General features: G+C 37.5%; 1 protein-coding gene across 1 annotated transcript; it reads right to left on the reverse strand.

The window, feature by feature from the left end:
* Positions 1-2,623: 2,623 nt before the first annotated feature.
* On the reverse strand, positions 2,624-6,111 carry LOC141676947 (putative pentatricopeptide repeat-containing protein At3g13770, mitochondrial). Its single transcript, XM_074482659.1, has one exon. The coding sequence runs from the start codon at positions 5,804-5,806 to the stop codon at positions 2,972-2,974; it is 2,835 nt and encodes a 944-aa protein (XP_074338760.1). The 5' UTR covers positions 5,807-6,111; the 3' UTR covers positions 2,624-2,971.
* Between the last annotated feature and the right edge of the window lie 8,872 nt (positions 6,112-14,983).

Here is a 14,983-nt window from a genome sequence, read left to right on the forward strand (position 1 = left end):
TCAAGAAAATACCTAAAACACCTTCATTCAAACCTCCAACTAGAACTCACTTCAAGACAACAGGAAGAAAAATAAAAGAAATTCAAGCTGAGGTTGGTGCTATCTGGAACCGCTTCAATCAGGATGACTTTCTACCAGTTTCTAAGAGCATAACAGATGATGATTATCACCAAAAATTAGCTGAGAAGATAGCCAAAGTTTGTGTTATTTATCTGGGAGAAGTCATTATCTACTACAAGGATGGCACCTTCATTTTGCTGAATAGGGAAGTCATTGAAACGTTTTCAACTATAGAATTAAAGAGAGTGATTAGTTTGATGAATGCAAGGGATTCAAGTACAAGGGTGAGGAAGGTAGTATTGGATGAAAGATTGAGAGAAAGGAACATTAGGCATGCAAGGGAAAAGGCTGAAAGGGAGGAAAGAGAAAGGAAATATGTTGAAGAGATTGAGATGTTTGAAAGAAGATCTAATGAACTGAAGGCAAGGAGATTGAGCAGGGTTTCTAAAGAAAGAAAATTTTGAAATATTAAGGTAGGCAGAGTTTCAAGATTCAGGATTTATCTTCTCAACAGTTACTCATTAGATGAATGGCTCAAACTAGTGGAAGGTCTAAGAGGGACATAGATTATTGAAGAACTTGAAGTACTAGTCAAACTCAAGGACCTCATTAGAAAAAAACCTGGTTATGAGAAATTCACCTAAGCTTTGTAACTCTGTACTGATGTAACTACAAGTTGTATAAAAATTATCAATCTGTCAATCTTATTGTAATTGATTTTAGCTTGGGGTTAGTCTTGTTATCAAGTATGAATTTGTGACAAGTAATCTTCTCAAAAATTGGGGGAGATTGTTGTGTAAGACATGCCTGTATATAACAAGACTATGTCATATTGACAGCCCTAAGGTTAAGTTGTATTGTAATCTATATTTGTATTCTGTAATTATATTCATTGAGTCTGTAAAAATGTGCAGTAGATTAGACTAGGGGATTTTTTTGTGAACAACCTTCAAGCTAAGGAATAAACTCTGGAAGAAGATCAAATCTTGATCATGTCTCAGAGAGAAGTGTAGTGGCTTGGATTAGTTTTAAGTCAGATATCGACAAGTCACGGATCAAAGGATATCGAGAAGTCTGTCGAGAAGTCCAAAATGACTTATCGAGAAGTCCCATGAGATATCGACAAGTCAGCCTGCATGTAGAGATCTTAGATATCGACAAGTCTAAATGTCTATGTAGAGAACTAGAGATATCGACATGTCATTTCTTCATGTAGAGATCTAGAGAAATCGACAAGTCAAAATCCTCATGTAGAGAACTCAAGATATCGACAAGTCAAAATCTTATATCGAGAACTAGAGATGTCGACGAGCTAATCTACATGTGGAAAATTAGAGACCTCGACAAGTCATTTATATATGTCGAGAACTCGAGATATTAATAAGTCATTTAACTTATCGATATGTCACTTCTCTACAAGACAATATGAGACCTCGACAACCTATTTCATAATTCAGAATGCAGACAAGTTCAAGAATCAAGATTACCAGTCAACAAATAATACATTCACTGAATTGGAAAGAATACAAAAGCAGTTTGAAGAATACAAGATCAAGGGCCAAAATTTACCGGACAAAGGATGATCACAGACCTACAAGATTCTGCATAAATTTGCTAACACCAAAAAAGAAAATAGACAAGATAACTTTAGAAACTGTGTTAGTATATTTTAGTGCAAGTTTTGTAAACACGCGCTGTTGGTTTATAAAGCATGCACGGGTCCTTAGTTTAGAAGTAACAAATAGATCTAGAAAATCTTGTATTCTCTCTCAAGTTTTGTAGCTGGTTCTTATTTCTAAGAACAAATATTTATAGAAAAACAAACTTGATTAATACAATTAAGTGAGTTTTTGATAAATTGCTCTGCGTGTTTACTGTCAGATAATTTATCTCTACAAATTCATATTTGCTTTGTTCAACCTAAGCCAAACACTTTCGAAAGAGGATTAAAATCCAAGAAACACACTTACCCCCCTCTGTATTATATTTCAATGTACTCATATATAACAAACTTACTTCACCTTCTTTAAACCCATTATTGCAAAACAAACATCACATATTTAAAAGATGGATTCCTGGCACTCTTATCCTCCGATAAACACAAAACATACCCTCCATCATTGTCAATTGTGTCCCTACGTTTGTGACATAAGTTCAATTCAAACTGATCTGGTTTATATAATAGTAACTCACATAGATTCATAACAAAATTATCAAAACTATAGCATCTGTGTACCTAAAGCTAGCAATGTCAATCACAAAATATTCACGTATGGTAATGACAACCAATGAGTTATTCCAAATAACATTAGATGGTTTTACATGAATTTGTGGCGTCAACTTGATTTCATTAACCATATTTTTCCAAATTAAAGTTATCCTCGTAAAGAGTCACTTGTATACCTCACTGATCTGGACAGGATTTATACTTCCAGGTATTGTTTTTATTGCATTAAATGGCCATGTTAAGAGGGATGGGAAAATAGTAGACCAGCCATGTTGACCATTACAAAATGTCATCTCCCCTTGTCTGAATCGCGGACTGGGACCTAATTAACTGTAACAGAGTCCAGGGATCACCAGCCCCCTGAACTGCTTATTGGTACTATATATGACCAACGTTCACGAGAATTTCAATCGTATTTTAGTAGCATGAAGCATTGAGGTGTACAATATTCATATTGCAAAATGATCTTCTTTGCTACCAAAATCATACAATGTTAATGGACTTGCTCCTGATGTATGTGTAATACTTATAGACCAAACAATCTAATGTAACCAGATCAGCTGCCTGCCTACAGTATCCAAAGTATTAATGTTAAGAGTGCCGTTGATGATTTATGATCCCTGACAAGTTTTTTGGTTCCAACATAATTATCGAAAGAAGGTCCTTCCTGCAAATGACATGATGTCACCAATAATCCTTGCATGAACAGACACCATTGGTAAAGTGGTGGAATCGGCTTCCATCTCTTAGAACTATATCTCTTTGAACAAGCTTGGAAACGTGTTTGCCAAATTCATGGCAATCACCACAAACCCTTAGATTTTTGTTAATTTGTATTGGAGTGCCATTACGAATATTGATCAGCCCAAATGTTATAGCAAGTTTTTCGCTATGGCTTGAAAGCCTCATCACTTTCTTCTCGTCATCTTCATCATGAAGAACCCAACGAAGATTAGGAGCATATCCAATTTCCTTCACCGAAGCCAACAAGAAATTCAATTTCGAATATATCCTGTCAGATTGAGGATGTGATTTGTCTCCAGCTGTAAAAAACTGAAGTTTACTTTTAACTGCAATCCAACTTTTTCCTGGAGGCTTTGTTAGACCTTTTTCTTCAAGCATTGTTCTCAACTTGTTGACCTCTGACCAAAGACCTGCTGCAGCATAAATATTAGATAACAATACATAATTTCCTGCATTTGTTGGTTCTAGTTCTAAAAGCTTGTTAGAGATAGTTTTAGCTAGTTTTGTATCTGAATACACTCGACAACCACTGAGCAGTGCTCTCCAGACAGATGCATCTGGTGGAATAGGCATTGAATCAATGAATTTCTTAGCTTCAGTTAAAGACCCACCACGACAAAGAAGATCTACTACACAAGCATAGTGGACCACCTCAGGCGTAATATAAAATTCCTGAACCATGGAGTCATAAAGCAGCAAGCCTTTCTCTACTAAACCAGAGTGACTACAAGCAGACAAAGCCGATATGAATGTTATGCTGTTTGGTTTACAACCATCTTCTAACATTTTTGAGAAGACAAGCAAAGCATCAACACCACGTCCATGCATACCGTAACCAGCAATCATTGCATTCCACGAGACAATATTTTTTCTTGGTAAAGTATCAAATATTCTTTCAGCACAATGCATATCACCACATCTGGAATACATAGTTATGAGTGCATTGGCAAGAGATAAATCAAATCCAAATGAGAATTGTCTTCTCAATGTGTAGGCATATAATATTTGACCTAGAGGAAGATTGGCTGATTTGGTGCAACATGAAAGAACATGTATGATTGTAACTGAATTCGGATCAACTTTTGACATCATACTGTCGAAAAGAAACAGAGCCTTCTGTGGTTGATCCGTTTTTACATAACCACCAATCATAGAATTCCATGATATTACATCTTTATCTTGAAACCTCTCAAACAATTTTGTAGCTGTTGCTTCATCATTGCAGTTCATGTACATCTCAGTGAGTGCCGTGTTCAGTAATGGGTCTACTGCAACACTGCGTTTTATTGCATAACCATGTATACACCTTCCCAAGATCAGAGACATTTCATCTTTGCAGGAAGCAAGAATAGAAATCATAGTGTGAGCGTTAGGGCTGACCTCTGATTCCTTCATTTTCCCAAAAATCTTCCATGCTTGACCTTTTAAGCCGTTTCTGGCCAATGCATTGATCAAAGTGTTCCATGAAACGACATCTGCTGCATCTATCAATACCTGAAAAACCTTCAATGCATCGTCAATACAATTGAACTCCGCATACATACCTAGTAATGCATTCCCAACATGAATGTTCCTCTCCATCCCACTCTTGATGACAGAAGCTTGTAAGCCCCTACCATCTCTCAAACCAGTAGGCAACTGCACACATAAACGCAACCCAATAATAATTGTTCGGACATCACCTGTAAATCCTGCAAGTTTCATTTTGGTGAACCAAGCCAGTGCTTCCACAATTGATCCATCTTTAAGATACGCGGAAATCATGGAGTTCCATAAAGCAACATCTTTTGTCGATATAGATTCAAATAGATCACATGAAGTTCTTAACATTCCATTATCTCCATACATATTTATCAGTGCATTTATTATGTACATATCTTTGCTAATTCCAAGTTTTATAGTAAGTTGATGAATTTGATGTCCTAATTCAAGAGATCCATATTCTGTACATGCCTGAAGAAGAATTAACAGTGTGACATTATCGCACACATAACCAGCTATGAGCATTCGCACAAAGATTTGAATAGCTTCCAAGTAGTGGTCAGTTTCGAAATAAGCAGTAATCATAGCATTCCAGCTTACAGTATTCTTGGAAGGCATTAAAGCAAAAACATGAGCTGCAATTTTTACATCGAATTTCAAATAGAATCCTATTAAAGCAGTAGCAGCATGGTGATTAAAATCAGACAAACTGTTCCTCAAACAATACCCATGAATCTCCTTTCCAGCCCTCAAATCCAAGAGCTCTCCGCATGCCAGAAGCAATGCTACAACAGTAACTGAATTACATCTCAAACCTTCTTTTTGCATCTTGGAACACAAAAGTATTGCCTCCTCATACTCACAACACCTCACACAACCAGAAATTATCGCATTCCAGGCAACCACATCAATTTCATTCATTTCATCAAAAACAAGACGAGCATCTTCCAGAAACCCACATTTGCAATAAAAATCAACAAGGGCTGTCCCAACCCGAACATCATCAATCAAATGTGTATTCACAATATAATTATGCAACATTTTCCCCTTTTCGAGAGCTCCAAGACGGGAACAAGCCTTGAGAACTAGAGGCAAAGTGGTGTGATCTGGCAAAAGGCCAATGCTTTCCATTTGGGCACAGGTAGTAAGTATAGCAGTGTCATTCTTTAATCTTGCATGCTGTTTTATTATTAAATTCCAGTGTTTAGAGTCATGGCCCACTGCAGCTGAGACTCTACTGGGCAATAAACAAGGCTGCTGATTTAGGCTACTTGACAGTACAGACATTTCCATTATGAACTAGGAATCAAACATACTCTGTGTATCCCGTTCTAAGAAAATGAATCTTTATACAGTATCCGTGCACACATATATAAAGATACTAGTGAATAAAAAAAGTAAAGATACTAACTTTCAAGGAGCAGCAGGAAGGTAGCTACAAGTGATATGAGGTGCTTCATAGTTGTAGCTGCTAACTCTATACTTTAATGTTTCAGCTGCTAACTCAAACTTGACCACTCTTTTTATAGATAATATCCCCATCTTCTCCGGCTCCATACCATTTTTGTGGGAGTAGTCGCATGTGTATAGAACTGTATACAGAACTTTGTATAAAAAATTTGTAAATAATCACATTTGAATCGACGTGAGATGTTTTAAGTGGGATTATTGATGTGAATGCAGATGATCCATCTATTATCTATCTATTCAACATCAAGTTTCGGGGAAACATTTTATTCATGTGAAATTACTATTTTGCCCTAGTTAATTTTTAAATTATATAAAAATAATATTGTCAAAAAGTAAACAACTTAGTATAATCATGTGTAATTGGTCATATATTTAATCTAATATCTATTTAGTATTAAAAGAGGCGATACTTTTGGATTAATATGATTAATTTTTGTTGATATACTAACTTTATACCTCTAAGTTATAGCGGGATTATTAATATTATTTGTTGTGTTCGACCTATATATAATTTAATATTAAATATAATAGTCATATAAAACAAAATAATTCGAGATATGGGTAACTAGCTCATTTTGATATACCAATTTTATACCCGTGGGCTACAGCGGAATTATTATTATATTTTAGTAAAAAAATTTGTTGTACTCAGCCTATATTTAAGACAAATGATTAAAGATTTGGGTGATTAACTCATGTTGATATATCAACTTTATACCTGTGGGTTATGACGGGATTACTACTAACAACATTATCTAGATTCTCACTTTTTTTATTTTTTAATAACAATAATTATTGAGCTAGATGATAATTTACTTTTATTTCGAAATTACAATTTTATGCCCGAATTCAGATAATTATTTAAAATTATTGTTGTCATTGGGAATTCAACCCAATATATATACGTTTAAATTACTAACATCAACCAACTTAGTTATAGGTTCACTTATTTACTTTTTAATAACATTAACTATTGAACCAGATGACTATTTATTTATATTGGGTGTCTCAACCTATATTAAATTTATCATTTATTTTAGTACTTATATAAAATTAAATAATTCGAGACTTGGTTAATTAACCAGTTTCGATATACTAAGTTTAATTTAAATTTATAGTTGATCAATTTTTGGTTATTAAAATTAACGTATAATTTATATATGTATTATATTATAACCAAATAGTTATGTTTATCCCGACGGGAGTAAAAAATTCATGGGTTGAGCGATATAAAACCAACTCAGTTCTCTTTTAGTTATCTACAAGAGGAGATCATAAAAAATAGATTTGAAATTAAAAAATTGAAGGAGATTATTTTTTATGTCAAAACGTATGTAAATTTAATCACAATCTTATAATAAGAGCTAATGATCTTTTTCTATCAACCGGTAATTTTTGCAAAAATGTGAACATTAAATAATATTTATGAATATATAATCCTGGAATCACTTATACTCATAATCATATTATATGTGTTGTAGTCTGTAGAGTATGTCCATGAATTGCACGGGGGAATCAGTCACTATTGCTGATAGTGTAATATGACGGAAACATAAAAAAAATAATGAATCTCTTGAAATGACAACATAATTATAATTATTTTTGTAATTTACATAAAATTCTATTATCAATTTTTTTTTCATATTTATATAAAAATAAAATGATTCAAGATTTGGATAATTAGCACATTTCCATATACTTACTTCATGTACGCCAATATGATTATAATTATTTTTTTAATTTACATAGAATGTTAAAATCAAATTTAGAATCAGACATGCATACATTAAATATATAATTTTTGATAATAATAATAAGTAATAATTTATTAATCATAGAGACTTGAGTGATTAACTAATTTCGATATACTAACTTTATACTCGTGCACAACAATATGATTATGATCATTTTTTAATTTATATAGAATTTTATTAACAAATTTAATCATAGACATTCACACATTAAATAATACTTTTTCAATAATATATGACTAGTGAACTATACTTTATTAATCATGCTATTTTATTTTCAACCTTTGTAGTTTAATAGCCTCCATAGAAACAAATCACTAACTTAATAGTAAAGTACTATTTTCATTTATAATGCTACACTCTAAAATCTACATTAGCGATATAATATAACACTACGAGAAAAATAGGATGTAACAACGATTTATGCCAGTTATCTGAGACCTTCAAATACTATTGAGTATCGAGATGCTATCTGAGACCTATATCAAACAACGGTACGTAATCGTTATCTGAGATTCGGTAAGACATCATCAATGTCTTTAAAAAGCATTGTAAGAAGGTTGGATGCAACAATAGTTTAGCACTACTGATCATTGTAAATTATCTAATTAATCAAGTGTTTTTTAGGTGATTATCAATATGGAATCTCCGTTACTACAATATTTTCAAACTACAACCAGCTTTGTGTGTCTTCCACGGAAACAACACTAAGTTCTTTGAGAAATATAGTAAGAATGTTGATCTTCAAACAACACTCCAATACTACTGACTATTGAAATAAATCTACTTACTCAACTCATTATTAGATGATTAACAATAGATTATCTACTTTAACACAATGGTTTTAGGCTATACCAATTGTTGTATATCGTTCACTAAGACAACGTCATGTTCTTTGAGAAACGTTGTAAGAAGGTCAATCAAACAACACCCCACTATTACTGATTATTGTAAAAGATCTACTTAGTCAGCTTATTGTCAGGTGATTAACTTATAAATTCAAGTATATTCATCGCCGCATTAATCGTTCTAACTTGAACCACAAAGTATCGTATTAGTAACACACAAATATCGTAAATGAGTACAGGAAAATCACCAATAATTTTTGTCAAAATAGAGCTAGCCCGTGCCTTGCACATGTAATAGAGCTAGTTTCAATTAAAACTTAACCCATGACATTTTGTATATAATTTTGTACCAAATTTTGTACACTAAACATTTTTCTTTTTGTGGGCACATGTAAATTTTGAGGAAATGCACTCGTATAAATTAAAATTAAAATTTAAAAGTACCTGTGGAACAGTTCCTGTTATGGATAAAAAACTAAGGTTATTACTTGCTGTATTTAATACTAAGATTCGGGAGCTCAAGGCCTTTAATGGCTGCTCTCGTGTTTCGTGACTCAATCTGCCTTTACGAGATGCCTACGTATCTCTGTGAATTAGAGAATCAAGCCAAAAAACGTAGTTCTGATTTGTGGGGTGAGGCCCCTTATATAGATGTTGGGAGTCCTTGAATTGGACTTGGTATAGGAGACTTGGTGGGCAAGTCTCATAATTAGAATGGACTTTGGAGTCCTAGATAGTAGGAAACTGATTCCTTATCCTTTTAGGTCCCCTTGAGGCTAATCTCCAAGGATTTATATCCTTATCGGGACTCTTTTCAACATCTGATTTGTCCCTTATTAATTAATTACGAAATTAATTAATAATCAGGGCTTTTGGGCCTTTTTTATTCCATCAGGCCTGATCTGGTCCATCAGGCTTAACCTTTCTGGTCTGAGTATCATATATCTTTTTATTGGGCCTAGCAGCTCACAACTTGTACAATTAATGCAGTATTTAATTATACAAGCATAATTTATTTATCCCTATCATTTGCCCCCCAACTTTTGGGAAACATTGATTAGGTTTCGCAGAAGTTAAGTCTATTCGTTCCCTTACAGGGTTTCGTTTTTCCGTAAAGTGTGGAGTGACCTACACATTTACAATGAATTTTTCCTTTTATTCAGGAATTATCTTAATTTCCAGGAATTTTTCCCTTATTTCCGGGATTTTTTCCTTATTTTCTGGATTTTCCCCTAATTTTCTGGGATTTTCCCTAATTTTCTGGGATTTTCCCTAATTTTCTGGAATTTTCCCTAATTTTCTGGGATTTTTCCTAATTTTCTGGGATTTTCCCCTAATTTTCTGGGATTTTTCCCTAATTTTCTGGATTTTCCCCTAATTTTCTGGGATTTTCCCTAATTTTCAGATTTCCAGCCCTTTTTCGACCAGGATCCTAGTCGAACTTCGACCTGAGTTTTTAATCCCTTTTTTTTTTTTGAAAGATGCTTGGTTTATTCGACCTCATTCCTGGTCGAAGTTTCGACCTCAATTCAGTCCCGTTATTCCAGCTACCTGCCATGATCCTATCGACTAGGATTTCGACTAGGATTCTAGTCGATATTTCGACCTGAATTCTGTTCGAAAATTCTTTAATTTTCTTGCTTCCTGGTCGAAAAATTTCGACTAGGATCCACGACCTGGAATTCGACCTGGATTCTGGTCTTTTTTACCCGTTATTTTCGGGTGTCTGCTCGAAAGATTTCGGGCAGGATTCACGACCTGGAATTCGACCTGGATTCTGGTCTTTTTTACCCGTTATTTTCGGGTGTCTGCTCGAAAGATTTCGGGCAGGATTCACGACCTGGATTTCGACCTGGTTCCTGGTCTTCCACTAGCCTTCTTTATTTAGCTTTAATTTAGGATATTGTATTTTCCAAATCCTAATTGGATTTGGGCCTGGCCTTTTTTGTTGGGCCTTATTAAATTTTACTGAGCCTCTATTATTGGGCTTTTCCAAATCTTATTGGGCCTCTTTTATTGGGCCTTTTCAAAATCTTATTGGGCCTCTTTTATTGATCTGGGCTTAATACACCCTGTTTAGAATGCTCTAGAATTCCTAGGAATATTCTGGAATATTCTTTTTTCTGGGCTTTTTCCTATGGGCCTTTGTCCTCAATGGGCTTTTCGTCCCTTCAACTTCCTTTTCCTCTTATATAAAGGAATGAGGAAAGGCTATTACTCCTCACTTTCTCATTTCTTAGTTTTCTTCTTCATCTTCCTGCTAAGATTCTCAGAGGAATAACAGCAAGTCGGAGCTCAAAGCCTTTTTCAGGAGCGCTTCTTCAGGTTAGATTCCTCCCTTTGCTTTTCGTGTCTATTTTTCCATTGTGTGCCACTTTAAGATAGCCTATTTACGTGCCCCTTACTTTTTTTTCAGATGGCTGACAAAAGAATGACCCGTTTGGCCAAGATGAACGTGGCTAGAAAGTCCAACGATTTTCCTATTCGATCGAGGTATACTTCCTTAATCGACATGATCAACACTCGAGGGGACGAGTATCCGTCTGATGCGCATCTGGACGCGCACGATCATATCAGTACTTTACGGGATCCCAAGGAGCTGGAAAAGTTAAGCAGCTGCTTCAAAATCAAGGAGCCTTTTAAGCTGGTTCTTGCGGGTCCGGCCGACAGGGCCTGTCAGTGGAAGAAGGACGCGCTATGCGTCTATAGGGATACTCTAAGGGCAGGTATTAGGCTCCCTTTTCATCCATTCATTCCTTTGCTACTGGCTGATGTGGGCATCAGCCCTTGCCAACTTCCCCCTAATTCCTGGAGGTTGATTCTGTGCTATCTATCGCAATGCGCCAAGCACAACGTCCCCACATCTGTTGTTGTCTTCAGGAAGATTTTTCAGTTCAAAAACAGCCCTGATAAAAGTCCGGGTTGGGTTTCTATCAACCAGCGCCCCACTATCCCCCATATCGTGAATGGGAAGTCCATCCCTGACAACAACTTGGGGTGGAAGAAAGATTTTTTGTTTGTTATTTGGGAAGGTGGAGATTGGGGCTCCCTGTTTCAATCATCCTTTGGGCTGGCCGTGGACGGGAGCCCGAATAACATAACTTTGTCTGAGGAGGAGGCTAGAGGTTTCAACCTCCTTACGCAAGACAACGGCACTTCCCATTGTTGGGACCTTATCCGGGAGACCATCCTGGTAGAACGCGGCCTTTCGCCCGTTAATAAGAAAAGTAAGTTCCCTTTCTTATCTCCTTTATTTCCTGCACTTTTATTTCATTGATTCTCAACTGACTTTGTTTGTTGCAGTGGCTGAGAAGATTGAGGAGGCTACCAAGCCGAAGGACCTGGAGACAACCAGGATGAAGAGGGCCGAGAAGATCTTCAAGGACCCTCGACTGGGTGACCGCTTCCCGGAGTTCCTTCTTCAGGCAACAGAGCCAGATGAGGAAGGCCCCAGCCAAGTTCTGCGCACCAAGCAGAGGCCAGGTGCCTATTTTCAACCTGCTTGGGGGATCCGGGGCAAGGACTCAATTGTGGGCAGCACGGCGCTGTCCAAGGAATGGTCTAAGCATTCCATTTCCCCGGTGGATTATCAAGATTTTGTCCTTCAACAGGACTTGGAGGGGAATGAGCTGTTTGGAGCCCAAGCTCTGGCGACGGTACGTACTTTACTTATGCCTTTTACAAGTCTCTTTTCTTTCTTTTCTAAACCTTTGCTGTTTTCTCTTGCAGGCTAACGCCCATTTTCAAGGGGCAATTCACCAGGCCAAGGCTTGGAAGGTTGGCCTGGAAGATGCCAACAAGAAGTTGGAGGAGGCCAACCAAAAAATTGAGGCCCTTGAAGCTCAATTGGCCTCTTCCACTTCTGACCTGGAGACGACCCGGGCTGAAAATGTCATCTTGAAGGCGCAGAAGGATAAAGCCTTTGATGGCTGGATGGACACTCAAGAATTCAAAGACTTGATGGTGGAGCATGACGCCCTTCTTCATCCTGTTAGCTATAAGGAAGGCTGGGACGCTGCAGTGGAGGTCATCCAGGATGAGTTTCCCGAGGTCCTTGAGCAGTCGCCCTTTCCTTGCCCAGTGCGGGTTCCAGAGCTTGGAGGTGTTACTGAAAAGCTTGCTGGCATGATCAAGGATGGAGAGGAGGAAGATTCCTCCGAGGAGGAGTTCGAGCCTGTCGCTAAGAAGGCCAGGGTGGAAGAATCTCCCAAAGCAGCGCCTCAACAGCCATCATCTCCTGCAGAGGGAACTTCTACAGGGACTTCGGAGGGGACGACCGAGACGTCCGAAGAAACGACTGAAACTTCCGAAGAGACTTCGGATAGTGGTTCTGAGGAATCTCAGCCTTCCAAGGCCTAGCTTTTTGTATATCTTCTCTTTGAACTTTATTTATATCAGAACTTGTTACCCTTCGGGGTTATGTTTTATACGTTGCTTTTCTTGCCTTTTTTTGTTTTAACTTTACAATCTTAACATGCATTTGAACCTTAAACATCCTTGGATTGAAATAATTTCAAGCTCTTTAATATGAAGTCTGGTTTTTCAAAACCTTACACAGCATGGGTTCGACCCTAATCAACAATAACTAGACAATGTAAATTCTACTGGAATATAAAATCCTACGCAAGCAAAGCTTCATGGTGCTTTTAAACCTACTTGTCAATGATAAGTGAGAATCGTACTTCACCTATCTTACACGTAGTAAACCTTCAGGTTTTGTGCGTGCCAGGTCCTCGGGACTTCAAAACCTTCCATAGTTTCCAGCTTGTAGGTTCCTCTACCCTGAACGCTCTTGACTCTGTACGGCCCTTCCCAATTCGGGGCAAGCTTTCCTTTCTGTCCAACACCAGAAGCCTCTATTTTTCTCAAGACTAGATCTCCTTGTTTAAAAAATCTCTCTTTAACCCTTAGGTTGTAATAGAATGAAGCCTTTTTCTGATATTCTACTATCTTTGCATGTGCCTCATCTCGCACTTCATCAATTAGATCAAGGGCTAACCTCCGCCCTTCCTCATTTTCTACAGCATTGAAAGTCTGAATCCTTGGAGAGGAATGCGATATCTCCACGGGAACTACTGCTTCTGCCCCATATGCCAACATGAAAGGAGTTGCTCCTGTCGTGACTCTACAGGTAGTCCTATAGGCCCATAATATTGGAAGTATCTCATCCACCCAATTATTTCTTGACTTCTCGATCCTCTTTTTTAGTCCATCCAGGATTATCCGATTTGCTACCTCTGCTTGCCCATTGGCTTGCGGGTGAGCCACAGAGGTGAATCGTAACTCAATTTCATTTTCTTCACAATACTTCTTGAATTCCTCATTGTTGAATTGTGTTCCATTGTCAGTGACGAGGATACGGGGAATTCCATATCGGCACATAATGTTTTCCCACAGGAATTGTGCAACCTGCTTAGTTGTGATTTTGGCCAAGGGTTTGGCTTCGATCCACTTGGTGAAATAATCAATGGCTACAATCAGAAATTTCCTTTGTGCCGTGGCCATAGGAAAAGGCCCTAGAATATCCATCCCCCACATGGCAAAGGGAATAGGCGAGTTGATAGAGGTCAGCATCTCGGGGGGTTGTCTAACAACTGGTGCATGCTTCTGACAGCGATCACACTTCTTCACATATTCTTTGGCATCAGCCATCATTTCTGGCCAATAGAAGCCTAAACGAGTTATCTTATGAGCCAAGGCCCTGCCCCCCAAGTGTTGTCCACAAATACCTTCATGCACTTCTTCAAGAGCCAAGCGTGCCTCATCGGGCCTGAGACACCTCAAGTAGGGAACCACGAAAGATCTTTTGTAAAGAATCCCATCTATCAAAGAGTACCTTAGTGCCCGAACAGTTAACTTCCGTGCTTCAGTTGCATCACTTGGCAACCAACCGGTCTGAATGTGAGCCTTGATGGGATCAATCCATGACGTCCCCAAGCCTATGGGAGCCAGCAGCTTAACATCTATGCTTCGTGTCTTCAAAACACGGAAATACACACTTCCTGAACTTTCTTCAATCTCAGACGAAGCGAACTTTGATAGCGCATCTGCCTTAACATTTTCTTCCCTTGGAATGTGTTCAACATGGCACTCATTAAATTGGGTCATCACAGCCCTTACTAGGCGGACATACTTAGCCATCGTATCATCCCTTGCCTCAAATTCTCCCTTTACCTGGGATATGATCAGCTTCGAGTCTCCACGGACCTTTAAGTTTTTGACTCTAAGTGTCCCAGCTAGACCAAGGCCAGCTATCAGGGCTTCATACTCTGCCTCATTGTTTGTGGTTGGAAAATCTAGCTTCATAGCATACTCAATTAAGAACCCATAAGGGCTTTGCAAAACCAACCCTGCTCCACTGGAATTTGTTTTTGATGCTCCATCAAAATAGAGAACCCAAT

Source organism: Apium graveolens, chromosome 8 (genome assembly GCF_009905375.1).
Source record: "Apium graveolens cultivar Ventura chromosome 8, ASM990537v1, whole genome shotgun sequence".
NCBI classification, from domain to species: Eukaryota; Viridiplantae; Streptophyta; class Magnoliopsida; order Apiales; family Apiaceae; genus Apium; species Apium graveolens.

Coding starts and splice junctions, on each gene's coding strand:
- LOC141676947 (XM_074482659.1), bottom strand. CDS start 5,806: ATGGAAATGTCTGTACTGTCAAGTAGCCTAAATCAGCAGCCTTGTTTA.